The sequence below is a fragment of the Polyodon spathula genome, chromosome 42, assembly GCF_017654505.1.
Source record: "Polyodon spathula isolate WHYD16114869_AA chromosome 42, ASM1765450v1, whole genome shotgun sequence".
Taxonomy (NCBI): Eukaryota; Metazoa; Chordata; class Actinopteri; order Acipenseriformes; family Polyodontidae; genus Polyodon; species Polyodon spathula.
Window position 1 is genome coordinate 2,073,930 of NC_054575.1, and position 25,999 is coordinate 2,099,928.

General features: G+C 42.7%; 1 protein-coding gene across 1 annotated transcript; it reads left to right on the forward strand.

Annotated features, from left to right (window-relative positions):
* Window positions 1-16,401: 16,401 nt before the first annotated feature.
* Window positions 16,402-23,134, forward strand: LOC121305322 (transcription factor Maf-like). Its single transcript, XM_041236931.1, has 3 exons — window positions 16,402-16,491; window positions 19,568-19,783; window positions 22,838-23,134. The coding sequence occupies exons 1-3, from the start codon at window positions 16,402-16,404 to the stop codon at window positions 23,000-23,002; spliced, it is 471 nt and encodes a 156-aa protein (XP_041092865.1). The 3' UTR covers window positions 23,003-23,134.
* Window positions 23,135-25,999: the final 2,865 nt, after the last annotated feature.

Here is a 25,999-nt window from a genome sequence, read left to right on the forward strand (position 1 = left end):
ATGCGGCAAGGCGTGCTTGGTGCCAGACAGGCAGGCTGGCTTTGTGCCACAGGGATAAAACCCAGGCATTATGCAAATAGCAAGCAATGTAAAGTAAGAGTATGCAGTTCCTGCTTCAGCTTGCTAAAGACAGTATCAGACTTTAGATGTAAACAGCGGTCCGATGCCTGAAGCACCAGATTGATACAGTAGTGTGTAATAGAGGTTACAGTGGTAAAAATGTATAATGGTATTCTCCCCTATCCCCTTTCTCTCCTATCCTCCCCCTCTCTACCTTCTTTCTCTCTCCTCCACCTCTCCGATCCTCCGTCCTCCGCCATACCCCATCTCTCCTTTCCCTCTCCCCTCTTTCTCCTCCCCCTTCCTCCCTCTCTCCTCTCTCTCCTTCCCTTTCTCTCCCCTCTTATCTCTCCTCCCTTAACAACTGGTGTAATTGCAGGCAAGGGAGACTGAAGCCAAGTTTAAATTATAAACCGACTTGACAGTACATTAAAAAATGAAATGACTAAAATAATTTGTAAAGAATTCAGCCTGGTTTGCATATCTATACTTCGCATTGCAGTCTGCTGATAATTACCCAAAACATAATGAATTAGGAATTCCACTGATAATTGCTATCCTAATAAACCTCTGTTCTTAGTGGGGCAATTAAACACTTTACCCCGTTAATTTGTGAATATTCACCGCATATATTATTATATATATATATATATATATATATATATATATATATATATATATATATATATATATACGTACTTGTATACATATACATTAATTATATAATATATTGTCTGGGACATTAACTACGCTTATGTCGAATACTTTACCTTGTATGTAAAGTTATTAGACTCTTTAATCAAATTACATGGTATAATATAGGTAATTACCTATATTTATATATATATATATATATATATATCTATATATATATATAATATATATATATATATATATATATCATAGGGTGCAGTGTGCAAGATACAATCTGATTTCAAGGGTCTAATAAATTGGCCAGCCAGCAGTCCCGATGACTCTGATTTTGAAACAATTATAGTTGTACACCACTAATACTTTGGCACCACCAAGTGGAATTTTGTTATCAACGCACTCTGAATCGAGATTAAAAAAAATACACTTTACTGTGCTTTAACCATGAGACCATTTATAATGATTAGTTTGCCATGGTTTGTTTTTTAATATGCTTTACCAGACCTCTCTGTGCTTTACAATGCTTCCCTGTGCTTTACCAGACCTCTCTGTGCTTTACAATGCTTCCCTATGCTTTACCAGACCTCTCTGTGCTTTACAATCCTTCCCTGTGCTTTACCAGACCTCTCTGTGCTTTACAATCCTTCCCTGTGCTTTACCAGACCTCTCTGTGCTTTACAATGCTTCCCTGTGCTTTACCAGACCTCTCTGTGCTTTACAATGCTTCCCTATGCTTTACCAGACCTCTCTGTGCTTTACAATGCTTCTCTATGCTTTACCAGACCTCTCTGTGCTTTACAATGCTTCTCTATGCTTTACCAGACCTCTCTGTGCTTTACAATGCTTCCCTGTGCTTTACCAGACCTCTCTGTGCTTTACAATGCTTCCCTATGCTTTACCAGACCTCTCTGTGCTTTACAATGCTTCCCTATGCTTTACCAGACCTCTCTGTGCTTTACAATGCTTCCCTATGCTTTACCACACCTCTGTGCTTACAATGCTTGCCTATGCTTTACCATGCTTTCACTGTTGTACTGTATTACACTTTGCTGTGCTTTTACTATGAGGAAGCTTTTATAAGGGTTAGTTTACCTCAAGACAATCATACCTATGCACATGTGTTGCCTCACAAGCTACACGCTAACACACGTGCGCTGTCACAATGAATAGGATGAAGGCTACGATGGGGGATAATGGGACAAACGAGTGACGCTCATCCCTCTCTCCCACCCTCCCTCCCTTCTCTCTGCTGCTGAGAGGAGAGCTTCAAACCAAGCTTCCCTGATCTGTGTGTCCATCTATCATTAGATCTACAGCATTCTACCCTGGCTATATACAGTTGTAATCTAGTGCACTGGCATTGCCTGCTGTGTGCCGGGCAGAGCCTCGCTGCGCTGCGCTGTGCTGCACTGTACACAAGACAATGCTATTTAAACCCAATAGAACTGTTTTTCTTCCTTGGCAACTAAAAGGCTAATTTTGTCACTCACCTCTTTTCTAACCCCCCCCCTCTAATCTCCATCTGTCACAGGGTGCCCCGTTCTGGGGGTCTGATTCTGGCAGCTAGACTAAGTCCTGATCTGATCCCAGATTAGGCTAACTACCTACAAGCCTTCATTATAACCCCTGCAACCAGGCTGAGGAATAGCTAACATCTTGATTACAACAGATTGACAGGGTCTGTCTATTCACACCAGCCATGTCCGAGGGTGTGAGGGGGGTAGGAGGGGGGGACGTTGGGGGTGGGGGAGGGGGGAGGATATGTTTATTACTTGTTCGAACCTATACGACGAGGGAACCGGATAATTTGGATGGGTAAGTATTACTCTTAGTTATGTCCACTAAGCAGTTCAGCTTCCCCCCCTCCTATATCAAATAATGAACAAGCTTGGAGCTGCTCAAACTCGGCCTATTAAGGCAATCAGCTACCCATTGTCATAATGGAAATCAATACAGGTGATCGTCAAGAGCATGAAGTACAAATAAATATGTTCAAATACAACTGAAAATATACTTAATGTTAAACATTCAATTATTTAAACTCTTGTCTTGATTAACAGGATCGCCGGCCCCTCCCTTTACAGGAGCGCTGACCATCTTTAAAAATCCATTCTCTCACCTCTTATTAGCTTTATTAACAGGATCACTGGCCCCTCCCTTTAAAGGAGCGCTGACCATCTTTAAAATCCATTCTCTCACCTCTTATTAGCTTTATTAACAGGATCACCGGCCCCTCCCTTTAAAGGAGCGCTGACCATCTTTAAAATCCATTCTCTCACCTCTTATTAGCTTTATTAACAGGATCACTGGCCCCTCCCTTTAAAGGAGCGCTGACCATCTTTAAAATCCATTCTCTCACCTCTTATTAGCTTTATTAACATGATCACTGGCCCCTCCCTTTAAAGGAGTCCTAACCAATCATTAAAATATTTTTTGTTACTTATATTATGTTAATTAAGCTGATTTTAATATCTTGGTCAGCACTCCTTTAAAGGGAAGACCAGTGATAACGTTAATAAAGCTAATAAGAGGTGAGAGAATGGATTTTAAAGATGGTCAGCGCTCCTTTAAAGGGAGGGATCAGTGATCCTATTGTTAATAAAGCTAATAAGAGGTGAGAGAATGGATTTTAAAGATGGTCAGCGCTCCTTTAAAGGGAGGGGCTGGTGATCATGTTAATAAAGCTAATAAGAGGTGAGAGAATGGATTTTAAAGATGGTCAGCGCTCCTGTAAAGGGAGGGGCCAGTGATCATGTTAATAAAGCTAATAAGAGGTGAGAGAATGGATTCTAAAGATGGTCAGCGCTCCTGTAAAGGGAGGGGTCAGTGATCCTGTTAATAAAGCTAATAAGAGGTGAGAGAATGGATTTTAAAGATGGTCAGCGCTCCTTTAAAGGGAGGGGCCAGTGATCATGTTAATAAAGCTAATAAGAGGTGAGAGAATGGATTTTAAAGATGGTCAGCGCTCCTGTAAAGGAAGGGGCAAGTGATCATGTTAATAAAACTAATAAGAGGTGAGAGAATGGATTTGAAAGATGGTCAGCGCTCCTTTAAAGGGAGGGGCCGGTGATCCTGTTAATAAAGCTAATAAGAGGTGAGAGAATGGATTTGAAAGATGGTCAGTGCTCCTGTAAGGTACAGCTGCACTGGTGAAGTCATGCGAGGCAGAATCAATGAAGATTCACAGTAATGCCAGCAAGTAACATTCACTTTCTATAAAAAAGAAAGAAAGATAATCGTTTTTTAAAACCCTGTATTAGTTTTTCCTCCTGAACTATAACAGAGCTTGAAGATATCCATTCTCTTCTAACCTTCTATACAACTGCAGCACTGTTAGGAGCATTCCATTCCATTCCATTCCATTTGGGAAACTATGCAGATTGAAGCTCAGGGGGGCTGTCTGAATCGTGTTTGGTGTTGCTGTATAATATATAAAACTATGCAGATTGAAGCTCAGGGGGGCTGTCTGAATCGCGTTTAGTGTTGCTGTATAATATATAAAACTATGCAGATTGAAGCTCAGGGGGGCTGTCTGAATCGTGTTTGGTGTTGCTGTATAATATATAAAACTATGCAGATTGAAGCTCAGGGGGGCTGTCTGAATCGTGTTTGGTGTTGCTGTATAATATATAAAACTATGCAGATTGAAGCTCAGGGGGGCTGTCTGAATCGTGTTTGGTGTTGCTGTATAATATATAAAACTATGCAGATTGAAGCTCAGGGGGGCTGTCTGAATCGTGTTTGGTGTTGCTGTATAATATATAAAACTATGCAGATTGAAGCTCAGGGGGGCTGTCTGAATCGTGTTTGGTGTTGCTGTATAATATATAAAACTATGCAGATTGAAGCTCAGGGGGGCTGTCTGAATCATGTTTGGTGTTGCTGTATAATATATAAAACTATGCAGATTGAAGCTCAGGGGGGCTGTCTGAATCGTATTTTGTGTTTCTGTATAATATATAAAACAGATGCTGTGAAATTCTGGTGTCAGGGTGCTAATCTGCTCTGATGAGGTAGGGTAGGGAATTTAACTAGATTTTTTGGATAAATGTCTTAATCTGATTAAACATTCCCATCAGACTGACAGCAAAGCTGTAGGCTTAACTGTCTAACTGAATTAGCTGGTGTCTACAGCTCTCAATGTGTAATTTATAACATAATCTAGCCAGTTAACAACCCCCTAACCCTCACCTCATTCCCCTCACTCTCCTCACCCTCACCCCCTCACCTCACTCTCCTCACTCTCACCTCACTCCCTTCACCCTCACCTCACTCCACTCACCCTCATCTCACCTCACCTCACCTCACCCCCTCACATCACTCTCACCTCACTCCCCTCACCCTCACCTCACTCCCCTCACTCTCACCTCACTCCCCTTACCCCCACCTCACTCCCTTCACCCTCACCTCACTCCCTTACCTCACTCTCACCTCACTCACCTCACCCTCACCTCACTCCCCTCACCCTCATCTCACCCCCTCACCTCACTCTCACCTCACCCCTCACCCTCACCCTCACTCCCCTCACTCTCACTTAACCCCCCCTCACCCTCACCTCACCTCCCGCCTCACATAACTCTCAACTCACCCTCACATCACAATCACCTCACTACACTAAACGCCACCACCTCACCTCACTCCGTACTCACCCTCACACTCAACTCTCCCTTTCTTGACTCCCCTCACCCCTCACCTCACCCCCATTTTAAGTGTACAAGACTTTGTCGGAATATGTTCACTCTCACTTAACCCCCCTCACCCTCACCTCACCCTCACCTCCTCACCTCACTCTCAACTCACCCTCACCTCACCCTCACCTCACTCCACTCCACTCCACTCACCCTCACCTCACTCCACTCACCCTCACCTCACCTGACTCCCCTCACCCTCACCTCACCTGACTCCCCTCACCCTCACCTCACCCCCATTTAATTGTACAAGACTATTGTCTTAATATGTTTCAATCTGCATAGTTTTATATATTATACAGCAACACCAAACATGATTCAGACAGCCCCCCTGAGCTTCAATCTGCATAGTTTTATATATTATACAGCAACACTAAACATGATTCAGACAGCCCCCCTGAGCTTCAATCTGCATAGTTTTATATATTATACAGCAACACCAAACACGATTCAGACAGCCCCCCTGAGTTTCAATCTGCATAGTTTTATATATTATACAGCAACACCAAACACGATTCAGACAGCCCCCCTGAGCTTCAATCTGCATAGTTTTATATATTATACAGCAACACCAAACACGATTCAGACAGCCCCCCTGAGCTTCAATCTGCATAGTTTTATATATTATACAGCAACACCAAACACGATTCAGACAGCCCCCCTGAGCTTCAATCTGCATAGTTTTATATATTATACAGCAACACCAAACACATTCAGACAGCCCCCCTGAGCTTCAATCAATAGTTTAGTATATTATACAGCAATGCCAAACAGTGTTCTTTCAGCCTTTCTTTTTCTCCATCTCACCAATACAGAGATGGAGAGATAGAGAGATGGAAAGATGGCTAGGCAGTGTTGTGATGGTGTGAATGGGCGAGTGGATAGATGGATCGAGGGATAGAGGGAGAGGCGGAAGCTGCATTCCTCCCTCTTTGTCCCTCGCTCTGCAGTGAGGTCATGTTGATTCAGGCATAATCCCGCTGGATAGAACTGGAGTGAGAGACAGAAAGAGATAGGGGAGAGATAGAGAGGGGAAGGGAGAGAGAGGTAGAGAGAGAGACAGGGGAGAGAGCAATAGGGGAGAGATAGAGAGGGGAGGGGAGAGGAGGGAGAGAGAGGTAGAGAGAGAGACAGGGGAGAGAGCAAACCCGGGGAGAGAGGGGAGGGGAGGGAGAGAGAGGTAGAGAGAGAGACAGGGGAGGGATCTGCATAGTTTTATATATTATGGATCGCTCTCTCCTCTGTACATCCTATCTCGCTATCCCCGACTCTCCAAGGGGGAGCCCCTAAATATATCTTCGCCTATTTCTCATCCTCTGATCCAGGAGAGAGTCTTCTAAGAAAAGAGGATGATAGGTGGAGAGAGACATATCTAACTCTGTCGTACTTTACTAGAGAGAGCTTGAGAGCAGGACCTAGAGCTCTAAGAGACTCGGGAAGTCGAGAGAGGAGGAGCGAGGGAGCGAGACCACACTCGAGTCTCTCCAGCTGGTTTCTTAGAGTCACATATCTGAGAGCTCACTAAGAAGAAAGAGCAGACTCATAGTCTCCCTTCCTCTCCTCGCATACTTCTATCAGTCCTCGAGGGCATTCTCCTGTATCTCAGACACACTGGCCCGAGATCTCTAGAGACCGCGTCTACCATGACAGGATCAGTAGAGAGCCCTCAACTCACACTAGCTACTCGGACCCATTAGGGCGATCCAGCACTGTCTATCATTATCACACAGAGGAGCTCACTCAGCGCATAGAGTCACACACACAGAGCGGTCCCAGAGTCACTCCATTCTCAGTGTGTCACATGGACAGCCACACCTGGAGAAGTCACACATCCTTTGCGTATCCCAGTGTGTGTGTGTGTGATCTATGTAGCTCAGTGTGTATCTCTTAGTTTGTATCTCTCAATATTTGTGTCTCACTCAGTGTGTATCTCTCAGTGTGTGTGTCTCAGTGTGTGTGTCTCTGTGTGTATCTCTCAGTGTGTGAGAGAGTGTGGAGATCTCAGTGTGTGTGTCTCAGTGTGTGCGTCTCAGTGTGTATCTCTCAGTGTGTGCGTCTCTGTGTGTATCTCTCAGTGTGTGCGTCTCTCAGTGTGTGTGTCTCAGTGTGTGCGTCTCAGTGTGTATGTCTCAGTGTGTGTGTCTCAGTGTGTGTGTCTCAGTGTGTATCTCTCAGTGTGTGTGTCTCAGTGTGTGCGTCTCAGTGTGTGTGTCTCAGTGTGTATCTCTCAGTGTGTGCGTCTCAGTGTGTATCTCTCAGTGTGTGTCTCTCAGTGTGTATCTCTCAGTGTGTGTGTCTCAGTGTGTGTGTCTCAGTGTGTGTGTCTCAGTGTGTGTGTCTCAGTGTGTGGCAGAGTCACACTCAGTGTGTCAACACACTCAGTGTGGTAGAGTCTCAGTGAGTCACACTCAGTTGTGTAGTCACACAAATAGAGAGTACACACGCAGAGTGTGTGTACAGAGTCACACACACACAGTCGTCCACAAACAGAGTCACACACACAGAGATAACATGAGAGTCACACATACAGAGAGTCACACAACACAGGAGTCACTACATGTGAGAGTCACACCCACAGTGGTCACACAACACCAGAGTCACACTACAGGAGTCACACAGAGACACACAGAGTCACACAGAGTCTCAGTGTGTGCACCACACAGAGTCACACATAGTGTGTGAGTCACACGCAGTGTGTGTGTCAAGTGTGTGTCTCAGTGTGTGTGTCTCAGTGTGTGTGTCTCAGTGTGTGTCTCTCAGTGTGTGTGTCAGTCAGTGTGTGTGTCTCAGTGTGTGTGTCTCAGTGTGTGTGTCTCAGTGTGTGTGTCTCAGTGTGTATCTCTCAGTGTGTGTGTCTCAGTGTGTGTGTCTCAGTGTGTGTGTGTGTGTGTCTCTCAGTGTGTGTGTCTCAGTGTGTGCGTCTCAGTGTGTGTGTCTCAGTGTGTGTGTCTCAGTCTCTCAGTGTGTGTATCTCAGTGTCTCTCAGTGTGTGTGTCTCAGTGTGTGTGTCTCAGTGTGTGTGTCTCAGTGTGTGTCTCTCAGGCAGACGTGTACACTCACAGAGTCACACACACAGAGTCACACCCACAGAGTACACACACACAGAGTCACACACACAGAGTCACACATAGCAGAGTCACACACAGTGTGGCAGTCACACACAGAGTCACCAGTGTGGAGTACACACGTAGAGTCCACACATAGTCGAGTCACAACCAGAGTGGTCACAGTGCCCGAGTCCACACACATAGAGTGTGAGTCACCACATACAGAGTCATCACACCAGTGCACACGCAGTGTGTGACAGAGTGTGGTCTCTACGTGTGTTGTCGTCTCAGTGTGTATCTCTCAGTGTGTGGTCTAAGTGTGTGCTCGCAGTTGTGAAGTCAGTGTGTGTGTAGTCAGTGTGTGCCTGGTGTCTCAGTGTGGCCCGTATCACACCGTGCGGTCAGTGTGTGTGTCTCAGTGTGTATCTCTCAGTGTGTGTGTCTCAGTGTGTGCTGTCTCAGTGTGTGCGTCTCAGTGTGTGCGTCTCAGTGTGTGTCTCTCAGTGTGTGTGTGTCTCAGTGTGTGTCTCAGTGTGTGTGTCTCAGTGTGTGTCTCAGTGTGTGTGTCTCTCAGTGTGTGTGTCGTGTGTGTGTCTCAGTGTGTGTGTCTCAGTGTGTGCGTCTCAGTGTGTGTCTCTCAGTGTGTATGTCTCAGTGTGTGTGTCTCAGTGTGTGCGTCTCAGTGTGTATATCTCAGTGTGTGTGTCTCAGTGTGTGCGTCTCAGTGTGTATCTCTCAGTGTGTGCGTCTCAGTGTGTATCTCTCAGTGTGTGTGTCTCTGTGTGTAGTGTGTGTGTCTCAGTGTGTGCGTCTCAGTGTGTGTGTCTCAGTGTGTGTATCTCTCAGTGTGTGTGTCTCTGTGTGTATCTCTCAGTGTGTATGTCTCAGTGTGTGTGTCTCAGTGTGTGTGTCTCTGTGTGTATCTCTCAGTGTTGTGTCTCTGTGTGTATCTCTCAGTGTGTATCTCTCAGTGTGTGTGTCTCAGTGTGTGTGTCTCTGTGTGTATCTCTCAGTGTGTGTGTGTCTCTGTGTGTGTCTCTCAGTGTGTATCTCTCAGTGTGTATGTCTCAGTGTGTGTCTCTCAGTGTGTATCTCTCAGTGTGTATCTCTCAGTGTGTGTGTCTCTCTCAGTGTGTGTGTCTCAGTGTGTGTGTCTCTCTCAGTGTGTGTCTCTCAGTGTGTGTGTCTCAGTGTGTATCTCTCAGTGTGTGCGTCTCAGTGTGTGCGTCTCAGTGTGTATCTCTCAGTGTGTATCTCTCAGTGTGTATCTCTCAGTGTGTCTCAGTGTATCTCTCAGTGTGTGTGTCTCAGTGTGTGTCTCTCAGTGTGTGTGTCTCTCTGTGTGTATCTCTGTGTGTCTCCAGTCACCACAAGAGTCACACACCAGAGTCACCACACATAGAGAGTCACACACAGAGAGTCACACACATGAGACACACACACACACACACATAGAGAGAGTCCACATAGAGAGTCACACATAGTGAGAGTCACACACATAGAGAGTCACACAGAGAGTCACACACGTGTAACACACATAGAGTGGTCACACATAGGAGAGTGACACACACAGAGAGACAGTCACAAGACGGGCAGGAGACACACATAGACACAGTCGTGTTGTGTGTCTCTGTGTGTGTGTCTCAGTGTGTGTGTCTCAGTGTGTGTGTCTCAGTGTGTGTGTCTCTCAGTGTGTGTGTCTCAGTGTGTGTGTCTCTCAGTGTGTGTATCTCTCAGTGTGTGTGTCTCTGTGTGTATCTCTCAGTGTGTGTCTCTCAGTGTGTATCTCTCAGTGTGTGTGTCTCTCAGTGTGTGTATCTCTCAGTGTGTGTGTCTCAGTGTGTGTGTCTCTCAGTGTGTGTCTCTCAGTGTGTGTGTCTCTCAGTGTGTATCTCTCAGTGTGTGTGTCTCAGTGTCTCTCAGTGTGTGTCTCTCAGTGTGTGTCTCTCAGTGTGTGTGTGTGTCTCTCAGTGTGTGTGTCTCAGTGTGTGTCTCTGTGTGTGTGTCTCTCAGTGTGTGTGTCTCTGTGTGTGTGTCTCTCAGTGTGTGTGTCTCTGTGTGTGTGTGTCTCAGTGTGTGTGTCAGTGTGTGTGTCTCAGTGTGTGTGTCTCAGTGTGTGTGTCTCAGTGTGTGTGTCTCTCAGTGTGTGTGTCTCAGTGTGTGTGTCTCAGTGTGTGTGTCTCAGTGTGTGGAAGAGACACCACACACAGGAGTCACACACACAGAGTACACACACAAGAGTCAACACATAGAGAGTCACCCACACAGTGTGTCATAGAGAGTCACACCATAGAGCTCAGTGTGTGTCTCAGTGTGTGTCTCTCAGTGTGTGTGTCTCAGTGTGTGTATCTCTCAGTGTGTGTGTATCTGGTGTGTGTGTCTCAGTGAGAGTAAACTCTCAGAGCAGTACACACACCAGCGTCACACTCACAGAGAGAGTCACACATAGAGTAAGTCACACACATTTAGTCTCAGTGTGTGTGTCTCATTGTGTGTATCTCAGTGTGCTAGAGAGTACTTCTCTCTCAGTGTGTGTGTCTCAGTGTGTGCTTGAACTCGTAAATCTCCTAATTCTGTATTAAGACTGAAGAATGCTGAAGCAGCACATCTTAATTAATGAGCAGTGTTTCATTAATTCTGTCAAATCCTATTAAAACTCATTATCTACACTATTAACTATCATCTTCACTACTGTTTGCATGTTTAGTTAAGATTCACCAGACAGAGACACTGCAATAGCAATGCAATAATGGTTCTGGATTACAATGAGGGCAATGGTAGCATGAGTATAGGGCGATCATGTTAATAAAGCTAATAAGGGGTGAGAGAATGGATTTTAAAGATGGTCAGCGCTCCTGTAAAGGGAGGGGCCAGTGATCATGTTAATAAAGCTAATAAGAGGTGAGAGAATGGATTTTAAAGATGGTCAGCGCTCCTTTAAAGGGAGGGACCGGTGATCCTGTTAATAAAGCTAATAAGAGGTGAGAGAATGGATTTTAAAGATGGTCAGCGCTCCTTTAAAGGGAGGGGTCAGTGATCATGTTAATAAAGCTAATAAGAGGTGAGAGAATGGATTTTAAAGATGGTCAGCGCTCCTTTAAAGGGAGGGGTCAGTGATCCTGTTAATAAAGCTAATAAGAGGTGAGAGAATGGATTTTAAAGATGGTCAGCGCTCCTTTAAAGGGAGGGGCCAGTGATCATGTTAATAAAGCTAATAAGAGGTGAGAGAATGGATTTTAAAGATGGTCAGCGCTCCTTTAAAGGGAGGGGTCCAGTGATCATGTTAATAAAGCTAATAAGAGGTGAGAGAATGGATTTTAAAGATGGTCAGCGCTCCTTTAAAGGGAGGGGCCAGTGATCCTGTTAATAAAGCTAATAAGAGGTGAGAGAATGGATTTTAAAGATGGTCAGCGCTCCTTTAAAGGGAGGGACCGGTGATCCTGTTAATAAAGCTAATGAGAGGTGAGAGAATGGATTTTAAATATGTTATGCTAGTATTATTGGCTAAAGCATTTTCTGTAGTTTCTCATATAGCAACCAGGGGACAGTAAACACAACAAAAAATTCAAACCTTCTCCTTTTAACTAGCACTTAGAGAGAGAGAGAGAGAGAGAGAGAGAGAGAGAGAGAGAGAGAGAGAGAGAGAGAGAGAGGGGGGGGAGAGAAAGAGAGAGAGAGAGAGAGGGGAGTCAACTGGACACTTCTGTTAGTTTAGTTAAGAGACAGTAGTTTGTAGCAAGAGGGGTATAAAACTACAATACAGTAAAAAAAAAAATTGAAAAGTACTGCTTTGATCTATTGCTATATCAGTTACAATGATAACAAGAGATCAACAGGAGAGAAGGGGCAGCAATAATGATAATAGCACCCCATTCTACCAATGGCAGCCTTATCCCATTGCTGCTGCCCTATACTTGTGCTGCCATTGCCTCTTAGAACAACACAGAACCATTATTGCCATTGCAATGTCACTGTCCGTCTGTCTGCCATTGAAGATATGTTAGGACAATTTAAAGGAGCGCTGACCATCTTTAAAATCCATTCTCTCACCTCTTATTAGCTTTATTAACAGGATCACTGGCCCCTCCCTTTAAAGGAGCGCTGACCATCTTTAAAATCCATTCTCTCACCTCTTATTAGCTTTATTAACAGGATCACCGGCCCCTCCCTTTAAAGGAGCGCTGACCATCTTTAAAATCCATTCTCTCACCTCTTATTAGCTTTATTAACATGATCACTGGCCCATGACTGCTGCTTCCTGTTAGCTGTAGGTCACGCAGTCTGATTGCGGCTCGACCGTGGGAGTGAGTTTGACCTACAGCAAAATGCAGTTATAATTGTGTCTGCGGCTTTATGAAACTAAACTCTGGGAGAATGTAACAAACTAACGCAGACACCAAGAAGAAGGACTTATAAGAATAAGGCACCTGACTTCAGGTGAGCCTGCCACATGACCCCGCCCACAGGCTCAGCGTCTATTGGTCGGTATTATAACCCTATTCTGGCGACAGCATCGTCCCCGTTTGTATTTCACACTATGTAGAGTGACTGTCGCATCCGTTGAACGGGGTTGTTTTGGGGTTTTTTTTGTTTTAGTTTTTTTGTTGTTTGTTTTTTTTTTTTTTAACTAAGAGTTTGAAAAACGAAATTATTCCCGTCCGCCGACAATTTTAAGCAGTAAAGACAAAGGGAGCGTTATTTTTGACATGCGATTTGTGACTTTGCATCACCTATAACCGACTCTCCATTAAAATGCCTTTTTGACGTTATCTTCTTCCGAACAAAACATCTTCTTCCGAACTGTTGTTATTATTATTATTATTATTATTATTATTATTATTATTATTATTATTATTATTATTATATATTATTATTATTTTATTCTATATATATATATATATATATATATATTATATATATATATATATATATATATATATATATATATATATATTTTTTATAGTGTACGTATTAATTCAAATCAGTAAGCACAGTAACAGAGCGTTGTTTAGTCGCAAACATCCAACCCAAAACCAAAAAAAAGAAAAAACGTTGTTTTCACTAATATAACAAAAACAGTTAATTGTTATTATTGTTTTTCAATAACACATGACAGCGCTGCGGAGTTTGTCACCCGGTTGAATCGAGCTCCCATTGAAGACAGAAGGTGCTGGCAAAAGATAACTGACCGCTTAGCTGCGTGGCTCTAACCGCAAACTAAACTAGCAGATAAGACACTCATAGCTCTCGTGTGTGTGTGTGTGTTGTGTTGTTGTGGTGTGTGTGTGTGTGTGTGTGTGTGTGTGTGTGTGTGTGTGTGTGTGTGGCGGGGGGGGGGGGGGGGTATTATTATCAGCGTGCGGACAAAATTTGAGAAAATGTCCCCACAAAGATAGTGACTCCTGAAAAAACGACGTTGTGGGGACGTCCCCGCTTTGTAAAACACCTTTTTAAGTACTAAATATGCCTTTACAAAAAAAAAAACTAAAAGTGCCAAAAAATATTGAGTTTGTTGTCGACTTTTCACCCTGTGTGGAGTTTTGTCTGACTGGAGTTAGAAATAGTCAATAAAAATACAGTGAGAGTCAATGAGAAGTATAGGAAGTAGGGAATAGTATAGGAATACAAACGCTTGTGTGTGTGTGTGTGTGTGTGTGTGTGTGTGTGTGTGTGTGTACCATTTAGTGGTACATTGAGGTCTCTCATTCGTCACAAAAATACGACATCGTCTTAAACGTCATATCTTTATATTATCAAATTTCCTAACACCATTAGAGAGAACACATATATCCCATGCGCTATCCCCCCATAAATTTCATATAGTCAGACGGGAGTATGGTTACACACACACACACACACCACACACACACACACACACACACACACACATACACACATACACCACACACACACGCACACACACATTATATATATAAATATATATCCCACTAATCTTTCAGTCAAAGTACACATAGAGAGTATACACATTCATATGACCTTAACTGTCTGGAATTGAAATTACTACATTTAATCCCGATGTCCGTATACCTTAAAGGTTATAGAATTTGCATAAATAATTACATAATATTATTATAGTATAATAATTATATATTATTATTATAATATAATAAGGATTATTATTATTATTAATAATAATAATAATAATAATAAGAGAATCAAGCTAGTTACCCAATTATTACATATGCTCCAAGTTCGATCAATGGGTTACAATGTAACGAGAGCTGTATAAAAATAATAGCGAGGAACACACAGATTGAACTTATTATTATATTCTAGTTCTTATCAATTTCAATTATATTGATTATCGTATGTAAAGTTTATAACTTTTCAACAGGAAAAGAAGATCTGGTACTTCAAGTTGACATCAATGAAATATTGATTTGGCAATAAGATATTAGCTAATATATAAAATATATAAGCTATATATATATATATATATATATATATATATATATATATATATATATATATATATATATAGATGTTTGAAATTTTAAGATCATTTTATTTTAAATTTTACTAATCCCCTCTTAACAGCGTTGGGGGTGACATTAATCTTTTGCAGCAGATTCTAAACATATGTTAATATTCAGATGTGATTTATATTTTGATAACACTAGTATTTAGGTATAGCCTACATGTAACGTTTTCTTCTGGTTTTATTGCGATCGACAGACAGGCGATTTATTACGGGTTTCTTTTTCAATTGTATTTGTATATTTATTTGCAACAGAATCAGAATAAAACTGGATACTCACCAATGACCAGAAATACTTTACTAAAAAGAAAAGTAATTGATCAACTGAAAACTGTTTTGATGATGAGCTGCAAGGTTTTCGGCCTCAGCCTTGATCAGAGAGAAATAAACTTAAACATCACCAGCCTGCCCGACTATTTCTACCACGCTATCTGAACAAGGCACAAGACAAATCGCGGTGCTCATTATTAAAACAGTTTATCAATTACTTTCTTTACTAAACTATACTCTGCTATAATGTACTTTACTAAATTATACTATACTAAACTATACTCTGCTATAATGTACTTTACTAAATTATACTATACTAAACTATACTCTGCTATAATATACTTTACTAAATTATACTATACTAAACTATACTCTGCTATAATATACTTTACTAAACTATACTATACTTTAAACTATAACTCTGCTATAATATACTTTACTAAATTATACTATACTAAACTATACTCTGCTATAATATACTTTACTAAATTATACTATACTAAACTATACTATAATGTACTTTACTAAATTATACTATACTAAACTAACTTTACTAAACTATACTATACTAAACTATACTCTGCTATAATATACTTTACTATATTATACTTTACTAAATTATACTATACTAAACTATACTATACTAAACTAAACTCTGCTATAATATACTTTACTAAATTATACTATACTAAACTATACTCTGCTATAATATACTTTACTAAATTATACTATACTAAACTATACTCTGCTATAATGTACTTTACTAAATTATACTATACTAAACTATACTCTGCTATATTATACTTTACTAAATTATACTATGCTAAACTATACTATACTAAACTCTGCTATAATGTGCTTTACTAAATTATACTATACTAAACTATACTCTGCTATAATATACTTTACTAAATTATACTATACTAAACTATACTCTGCTATATTATACTTTACTAAATTATACTATACTAAATTATACTATACTAAACTATACTCTGCTATATTATACTTTACTAAATTATACTATACTAAACTATACTAAACTAAACTAAACTCTGCTATAATGTGCTTTACTAAATTATACTATACTAAACTATACTCTGCTATGCTATAATACACTACACTAAAAGTAACCTCAGCTCAACGCATTGCTCATTAAAGGCTCTTCCCCCTGCTCCTCTAGAAGATGTCTGCCTCTCTCCAGCTGCCGGACTCGCTCCCCACCAGCCCTTTAGAAATGGAGTACGTGAACGACTTCGACCTGATGAAGTTTGACGTGAAGCGCGAGCCTCCCTCGGAGACCCTTCCCCCGAACCCCGGGGGGTGCACGGCCCCTCGGCTCCCCGGCGCGGTGGTGGGGGGGTCCCTGAACTCCACCCCCTGCAGCTCTGTGCCCCCCTCCCCCACCTTCAGCGACACGAGTGGCCCGGGAGCGTCCTGCTCTGCCAGTCTGGGGTCGGAGTCGCGCAGCTCGCTGGAGGAGCTGTACTGGATGGCCACGCTGCAGCAGCAGCTGGGCTCGGACCCGCTGGGGCTGAGCCCTGAGGACGCGGTCGAGGCGCTCATCAACTCAGCAGCGGCAGCGGCAGGCGTGACTCAGCTCCAGAGCCTGGACTCCTTCCGCGCGGGGCCCGGGGCTCACTCCCAGCAAGGCCACCCCGCCCAGCTCCCACCCCATCACCACCCCAGCCTGCAGATCTCACATCCCGCCGCTGGGGGCGGCATGGATCCTCCAGGGTACCTGGGAGTGGCCATGACTTCTCCAGTGTCAGTGGAGGAGCTGGTTAGCCAGGCGCATCACCACCTCGAGCACCATCATCACAACCAACAGGTAAGGGGCGGTTTAGGGTTTTATTCAGAGTGGGTTTTATTGTACTTACTCAAGTACTGTGTCTTATTGTTTTCTTTTAAAAATGTAAACACACTGAAACCTTGCTTAAAGGCCACCTCAGTATGAAAGCATTAAGACCACCCCTGAATACAATATTAAGGCCACCGCTGTATTCAATGACTATCTGCAGTCCCAAACAATCACTTCTCTACTGAGACCAACAGTCTGTAAAACTACCAAACACACTGATAGCATAGACTAGGCATCATGATTCAACTAATTTGCACGTCAGATTTAGAGTTAACTATTAGAAACTAAAACATAACATTTGAACAGTTTACACAGAGGGAATCTAACATAAACATCTACCAGAAGTAACCCCTAGTTATGGGATGAGGCTAGACGAATGGGACCACAGTGTGCTGGCTATACCCTCAGTGTTCTTCAATGACAATGCAAATAGACAGTGGTACTACAACAGCAATGCAATAATAGTTTATTATTGTTCCAAGCAGCTACCCAATATAGTGTCTATATAAAGTTGTAATCTAGTGCACTAGCATTGCCTGCCTTGTGCTTAACACAGTCTGGGATCACTGAATCAGTAATTGATTCTTCATATCTTTTTGATACAGTAATTGCAATGAATAGAAATTGATTTAAGTAGAAGCTTCAGGTCTCCCGAGCTGGGTGGGGAATTGATGTGATGAGAGGAACATTTACTGTAGTTTTTTCAGGCTGTGCCCGATGGTAAACATGTTTGCATGCTCTGGGTAGAACTCCCTGAACTACCATGAGCTGCATAATCTCATAACTAGCACTGGATCTGCAGATTATATTTTGCTATAATTGTGACCAATAAGCCTGCTTACTGTCAGCTACGGACACCAGGATTATAAAGAAGGAAGGAAGGGGGAGGGTGGAAAAATTAAACGCATGTGGGACTCGTCTGTTGTGTCTCCGTGTGTGTGTGAGTGTGTCTGCACGTGTGCATGCGTGTCTGTGTGTGTGTCTGTGCCCTGTACATGTGACTCAGGAAGGATATAGTTTTACTCTTGTCAGACTGGAATCGAGAAGGTCCTGTCAGCATTGCCCAGTGTACAGTATAGCCAAGCCAGGCTCTGCCCAGCATACAGCAGGCAATGCTAGTGCACTAGATTACAACTTTATATAGACACCATGTTGGGTAGCTGCTGTAGTTCTGTACAGGGTTTTATATTGGTGTTATATAGTGTGGTCCTGCCAGCATTGCCCAGTGAACTTGACTTAGTTTCTTAGTTTGGTCCTACTGTGATTGAACATTTTGAAGTTTTGAGAAGTCTGGTAAAGCATAGGGAAGCATTGTAAAGCACAGAGAGGTCTGGTAAAGCACAGGGAAGCATTGTAAAGCACAGAGAGGTCTGGTAAAGCATAGGGAAGCATTGTAAAGCACAGAGAGGTCTGGTAAAGCATAGGGAAGCATTGTAAAGCACAGAGAGGTCTGGTAAAGCACAGGGAAGCATTGTAAAGCACAGAGAGGTCTGGTAAAGCACAGGGAAGCACAGAGAGGTTGGTAAAGCACAGGGAAGCATTGTAAAGCACAGAGAGGTCTGGTAAAGCACAGGGAAGCATTGTAAAGCACAGAGGGGTGTAGTAAAGCACAGGGAAGCATTGTAAAGCACAGAGAGGTCTGGTAAAGCACAGGGAAGCATTGTAAAGCACAGAGAGGTCTGGTAAAGCACAGGGAAGCATTGTAAAGCACAGAGAGGTCTGGTAAAGCACATTGTAAAGCACAGAGAGGTATGGTAAAGCACAGGGAAGCATTGTAAAGCACAGAGAGGTCTGGTAAAGCACAGGGAAGCATTGTAAAACACAGAGAGGTAAAGCACAGGGAAGCATTGTAAAGTCTGGTAAAGCACAGGGAAGCATTGTAAAGCACAGAGAGGTCTGGTAAAGCATAGGGAAGCATTGTAAAGCACAGAGAGGTATGGTAAAGCACAGGGAAGCATTGTAAAGCACAGAGAGGTCTGGTAAAGCATAGGGAAGCATTGTAAAGCACAGAGAGGTCTGGTAAAGCATAGGGAAGCATTGTAAAGCACAGAGAGGTCTGGTAAAGCATAGGGAAGCACAGAGAGGTCTGGTAAAGCATAGGGAAGCATTAAAGCAAGAGCAAAGGGAAGCATTGTAAAGCACAGAGAGGTGGTAAAGCATAGGGAAGCATTGTAAAGCACAGAGAGGTCTGGTAAAGCATAGGGAAGCATTGTAAAGCACAGGGGTCTGGTAAAGCATAGGGAAGCATTGTAAAGCACAGAGAGGTCTGGTAAAGCATAGGGAAGCATTGTAAAGCACAGAGAGGTCTGGTAAAGCACAGGGAAGCATTGTAAAGCACAGAGAGGTCTGGTAAAGCACAGGGAAGCATTGTAAAGCACAGAGAGGTCTGGTAAAGCATAGTTAAATTGTAAAGCACAGAGAGGTTTGCCGCACAGGTAAATGTTTACATACCGGTGTGTGTTCCTCTTCCTGTCCCTAGGTGGCAGCGCAGTTGCGTCTGGAGGAGCGATTCTCAGATGACCAGCTGGTGAGCATGTCTGTGCGCGAGCTGAACCGTCACCTGCGTGGCTTCAGCAAGGAGGAGATTGTGAGGCTGAAGCAGAAGAGACGCACGCTGAAGAACCGTGGCTACGCGCAGTCCTGCCGCTTCAAGAGAGTACAGCAGAAACACGTGCTGGAGTCAGAGAAGAGCCACCTGGCACAGCAGGTACACAAACTACACAACACAGCTAGGGAAGCACAACAAAGCAAAAAGCACACATTGTTAAAGCACAGCTACACACCATTGTAAAGCACAATACAACACAGCACAGCAGAAACACGTGCTGGAGTCAGAGAAGAGCCACCTGGCACAGCAGGTACACAAACTACACAACACAGCTACACAACAACAAAACACACAGCTACACACCAATGCAACAATACAACACAGCACAGCAGAAACACGTGCTGGAGTCAGAGAAGAGCCACCTGGCACAGCAGGTACACAAACTACACAACACAGCTACACAACAACAAAACACACAGCTACACACCAATGCAACAATACAACACAGCACAGCAGAAACACGTGCTGGAGTCAGAGAAGAGCCACCTGGCACAGCAGGTACGCAAACTACACAACACAGCTACACAACAACAAAACACACAGCTACACACCAATGCAACAATACAACACAGTACAGCAGAAACACGTGCTGGAGTCAGAGAAGAGCCACCTGGCACAGCAGGTACACAAACTACACAACACAGCTACACAACAACAAAACACACAGCTACACACCAATGCAACAATACAACACAACACAGCAGAAACACGTGCTGGAGTCAGAGAAGAGCCACCTGGCACAGCAGGTACACAAACTACACAACACAGCTACACAACAACAAAACACACAGCTACACACCAATGCAACAATACAACACAGCACAGCAGAAACACGTGCTGGAGTCAGAGAAGAGCCACCTGGCACAGCAGGTACACAAACTACACAACACAGCTACACAACAACAAAACACACAGCTACACACCAATGCAACAATACAACACAGCACAGCAGAAACACGTGCTGGAGTCAGAGAAGAGCCACCTGGCACAGCAGGTACGCAAACTACACAACACAGCTACACAACAACAAAACACACAGTACATTTGTATACATTGAAACCCACTAAGATAAGAAACTCATTTTCTAAAAGTGCGTTTTTAGTCTTGACTTGAAAACTGTAACGGTCCCAGCTTCCCTGACAAACGAAGGCAGAGCATCCCATAATTTCGGAGCTCTACAAGAAAAAGCCCTCCCTCCTCCCGTGTTGCTTTTGTTGATCTGAGGAATAACTAGCAGCCCCACATCCTCTGATCAGTTACGGGGTCAGTAACTCCTGCAATAACTCAGTGCTAATTCATTCAAGTCATGTAAGTTAACAGCAAAATCTTTAAATCAATTTTATACTGCACAGGGAGCCAGTGTAAAGAAGCCAGAACAGGGGTAATATGGTCACTTTTCCTGGCTTAGTCAGAATTCTAGCAGCGGTGTACAACAAAGTAGAGAGACAATGCAACAATACAACACACCGACACAACAACACAGCTACACAACAACACAGCTACACAGTAGAAAACAACCCACAGATAAATCAAGTGAAAAAGTACACTCTCAGCTTGATCAAAGGGAGCCACCAAACACTTAGAAACATTATATATCATTCAATCTAATTTAAAAACACACAAAACACTGATATCAACACACTCAGTCTGTTTTTGTAGATCCTGTTGTGGTTTTAACATGTTTAATTCTTTGTTGTTGACTCTCTGAGTGCACAGTATTATTAACGGTTTCTCCCTCTCTCTGTCTCTCTGTGTCGTTGGGTTTAACTGTAGTGCACAGTCTCTTCTCTCTCTCTCTCTCTCTCTCTCTCTCTCTCTCTCTCTCTCTCTCTCTCTCTCTCTCTCTCTCTCTCTCTCTCGATCTGTTTATGTGTAGTGCACATAGACCATGTCTTGTAGTTCTTGAGATCTTTCTCTCTCTCTCTCTCTCTCTCTCTCTCTCTCTCTCTCTCTCTCTCTCTCTCTCTCTCTCTCTCTCTCTCTCTGTGTAGTTATGTTTATCTGTAGTGCACAGTATTGATGGTTTCTCTCTCTCTCTCTCTCTCTCTCTCTCTCTCTGTCTGTGTGTAGTATGTTATCTGTAGGACACACGTGTATTGATGGTTTCAAAGCTCTCTCTCTCTCTTCTGTGTGTAGAGACATGTTTATCTGGTAGGCTGGTTTCACATAATACTATGTGTAGTTATGTTTAGTCTGTAGTGCACAGTATTATTGTTTCTCTCTCTCTCTCTCTCTCTCTGTGTAGTTATGTTTATCTGTAGTGCACAGTATTGATGGTTTCTCTCTCTCTCTCTCTCTCTCTCTGTAGTTATGTTTATCTGTAGTGCACAGTATTGATGGTTTCTCTCTCTCTCTCTCTCTGTGTAGTTATGTTTATCTGTAGTGCACAGTATTGATGGTTTCTCTCTCTCTCTCTCTCTGTGTAGTTATGTTTATCTGTAGTGCACAGTATTGATGGTTTCTCTCTCTCTCTCTCTCTCTGTGTAGTTATGTTTATCTGTAGTGCACAGTATTGATGGTTTCTCTCTCTCTCTCTCTCTCTCTCTCTGTAGTTATGTTTATCTGTAGTGCACAGTATTGATGGTTTCTCTCTCTCTCTCTCTCTCTCTCTCTCTGTGTAGTTATGTTTATCTGTAGTGCACAGTATTGATGGTTTCTCTCTCTCTCTCTCTCTCTCTCTCTCTCTCTCTCTCTGTGTAGTTATGTTTATCTGTAGTGCACAGTATTGATGGTTTCTCTCTCTCTCTCTCTCTCTCTCCTCTCTCTCTCTCTCTCTCTGTAAGTTATGTTTAAGTGTCCATCAGTACTCATTGTAGTTATGTGTTATTTGTAGTGCACAGTATGATGGTTTCTCTCTCTCTCTCTCTCTCTCTCTCTCTCTCTCTCTCTGTTCTGTGGTGTAGTTATGTTATCTGTAGTGCCACAGTTTTGTTGGTTCTCTCTCTCTCTCTCTCTCTCTCTCTCTCTCTCTCTCTCTTTAAGGTTTAGTTCTGTACTGTAGTGCACATCATAGTGATGGTTTTTATCTCTCTCTCTCTCTCTCTCTCTCTCTCTCTCTCTCTCTCTCTCTCTCTCTCTCTCTCTCTCTGTGTAGTTATGTTTATCTGTAGTGCACAGTATTGATGGTTTCTCTCTCTGTCTCTCTGTCTCTAGTTGGATCAGTTGCAGTGTGAACTTGCCCGAGTGTTGAGGGAGAGAGATGCGTACAAAGCCCGCTACGAGAAGCTTGTCTCGAGCAGCTTGTCCCAGAACACAGAGACTCCTCCGGGGGGGCCAGGCAACCCCGGCCCCACCTCCCCACGGGACTACTTCCTGTGAAAAATCAACCCCCCCCCCCAAAATCACCTGAACTGTCTCCCGAAATCACACGACAAAATCACATAACAAGAAGAGGCTCTGGGATCACCTCGCAACCTGCCTACCTCTCTTCCTGGAAGAAATCAGCAAAAATCACACATACAATCACCTGAAAAGTCATCTTGAATCACCTGAAAAATCACATGAATTACCTTTAAAGTCATCTGAAATCACCTGGACAATCTGAATAATAATAATAATAATAATAATAATAATAATAAATGTTAATCACGTTTAAACCATCACTCTGTATTATGAACAGTAGAATATCAATCAGCTGAAATCATCTGAAAAATCATCCTAAATTCATCAACTAAAAATCACACAGAACTACCTCACCACAGGACTGTTCTTGTGAGTGAGTGACAGAGAGAGAGAAGACAAATACAACCAAAGAAACAAAATCACCAAACAAAAAATCAGAAATCACCAAATCATAAGAAATCACCAATACATATATTAATATATATTAAAAAATGAACCAACAATCCTGAAAATCTACAAAATCACCTCCAGCCCTAGGAAGACTTCAGAATTTGTTGGGCGGCCTACCGTTCCACTGGACTCCCATTCGAAGGACAACGCAAACGGGATGAAACTGGTTTGGAGGGACGAAAACTAAACTCTGACATCAGAATTGTGACTCTTATGAAAAGTAGGCAATAAAAGAATTCCAAGCGCTGTTAAAACCCTGAATTCAATCCCTATCCTTATCCCTGAAAGAGCCAAAAGCTGCCCCCTGCGAGTAAGAAAGAGAGAACCAGTACAAATATCAAATATATTTGAAGGAATCTGAATTTCTGACAGCTGTCAGTCTCTTAAATAAAGGGTTTTGAAGAAGCTTATAGTTTAAAGTTTTATATTATTATTATTATTATTATTATTATTATTATTATTATTATTATTATTATATCATTATTTTATATCAGTATTATTATAGTTGTTACTACCAACATTTTGTTCAGTTTGCAATTATGTAAAGTTTGTATTCAGTAAATCCGAACTAGCCTCCTAATAGTTGTGACACTGAGGATTATCAACGTTCCCCCTTACAGTAAACGTTTCCCACAGTAAAAGCACTAGTAAAGCACAGTGAAAGCGTGGGAAAGTATAGGGAAGCATTGTAAAGCACAGAGAGGTCTGGTAAAGCACAGGGAAGCATTGTAAAGCACAGAGAGGTCTGGTAAAGCATAGGGAAGCATTGTAAAGCACAGAGAGGTCTGGTAAAGCATAGGGAAGCATTGTAAAGCACAGAGAGGTCTGGTAAAGCACAGGGAAGCATTGTAAAGCACAGAGAGGTCTGGTGAAGCATAGGGAAGCATTGTAAAACACAGAGAGGTCTGGTAAAGCATAGGGAAGCATTGTAAAGCACAGAGAGGTCTGGTGAAGCATAGGGAAGCATTGTAAAGCACATATAAGTGTGGTATAGCATAGGGAAGCATAAAACAGAGAGGTCTGGTAAACCATGGTAAACTAACCCTTATAAAAGTTCCCCAGAGTAAAAACACAGCACAGCGTAATAAAGCACAGTGAAAACTAAGCATAGTAAAGCACAGAGTAGTTTAATAAACATGGCAAACTATGGGAAATGCATTGCATAGCCATGGGAAAAAGCTTTGGGGGGGGAAAGGACCATGCAGATTTTGTATTTATCTATTTATTTGCGTTTCTATCGAGCCTTTTATCATAGTGATCTCAAGGCGCTTATATCATGGTGAATTTGTATAAGGGTTAGACCACTTTCTCTAGCCTGGCATTAATACCGAGCTTTTAATACATATTTATTGTCGTCAGAAGTGCTTATTAGAAATCATTTTTTAGACTTGCTTATTATTTACTACAAAAAAAGTAGTGGGGGGGAAAAAGTGACATATTGCAAACAAAATGAAAAGATGTATTATATTCTCAGGTTTTAAAATGTGTGAATAAAATTATTTTAAAAACCTATATGACAATGGGGTATTAAAACAACTTTTTCAAATATATCTGTCTATCTGTACACCATGGGACTGATTCACCTGCCATAGCACTGTCAATAGGGTGTACACCATGGGACTGATTCACCTGCCATAGCACTGTCAATAGGGTGTACACCATGGGACTGATTCACCTGCCATAGCACTGTCAATAGGGTGTACACCATGGGACTGATTCACCTGCCATAGCACTGTCAATAGGGTGTAGACCATGGGACTGATTCACCTGCCATAGCACTGTCAATAGGGTATACACCATGGGACTGATTCACCTGCCATAGCACTGTCAATAGGGTGTACAACATGGGACTGATTCACCTGCCATAGCACTATCAATATGGTATAGACCATGGGACTGATTCACCTGCCATAGCACTGTCAATAGGGTGTAGACCATGGGACTGATTCACCTGCCATAGCACTGTCAATAGCACAGCATGGGACTGATTCACCTGCCATAGCACTGTCAATAGCACAGCATGGGGCTGATTCACCTGCCATAGCACTGTCAATAGCACAGCATGGGACTGATTCACCTGCCATAGCACTGTCAATAGCACAGCATGGGACTGATTCACCTGCCATAGCACTGTCAATAGCACAGCATGGGACTGATTCACCTGCTATAGCACTGTCAATAGCACAGCATGGGACTGATTCACCTGCCATAGCACTGTCAATAGCACAGCATGGGACTGATTCACCTGCCATAGCACTGTCAATAGCACAGCATGGGACTGATTCACCTGCCATAGCACTGTCAATAGCACAGCATGGGACTGATTCACCTGCTATAGCACTGTCAATAGCACAGCATGGGACTGATTCACCTGCCATAGCACTGTCAATAGCACAGCATGGGACTGATTCACCTGCCATAGCACTGTCAATAGCACAGCATGGGACTGATTCACCTGCTATAGCACTGTCAATAGCACAGCATGGGACTGATTCACCTGCCATAGCACTGTCAATAGCACAG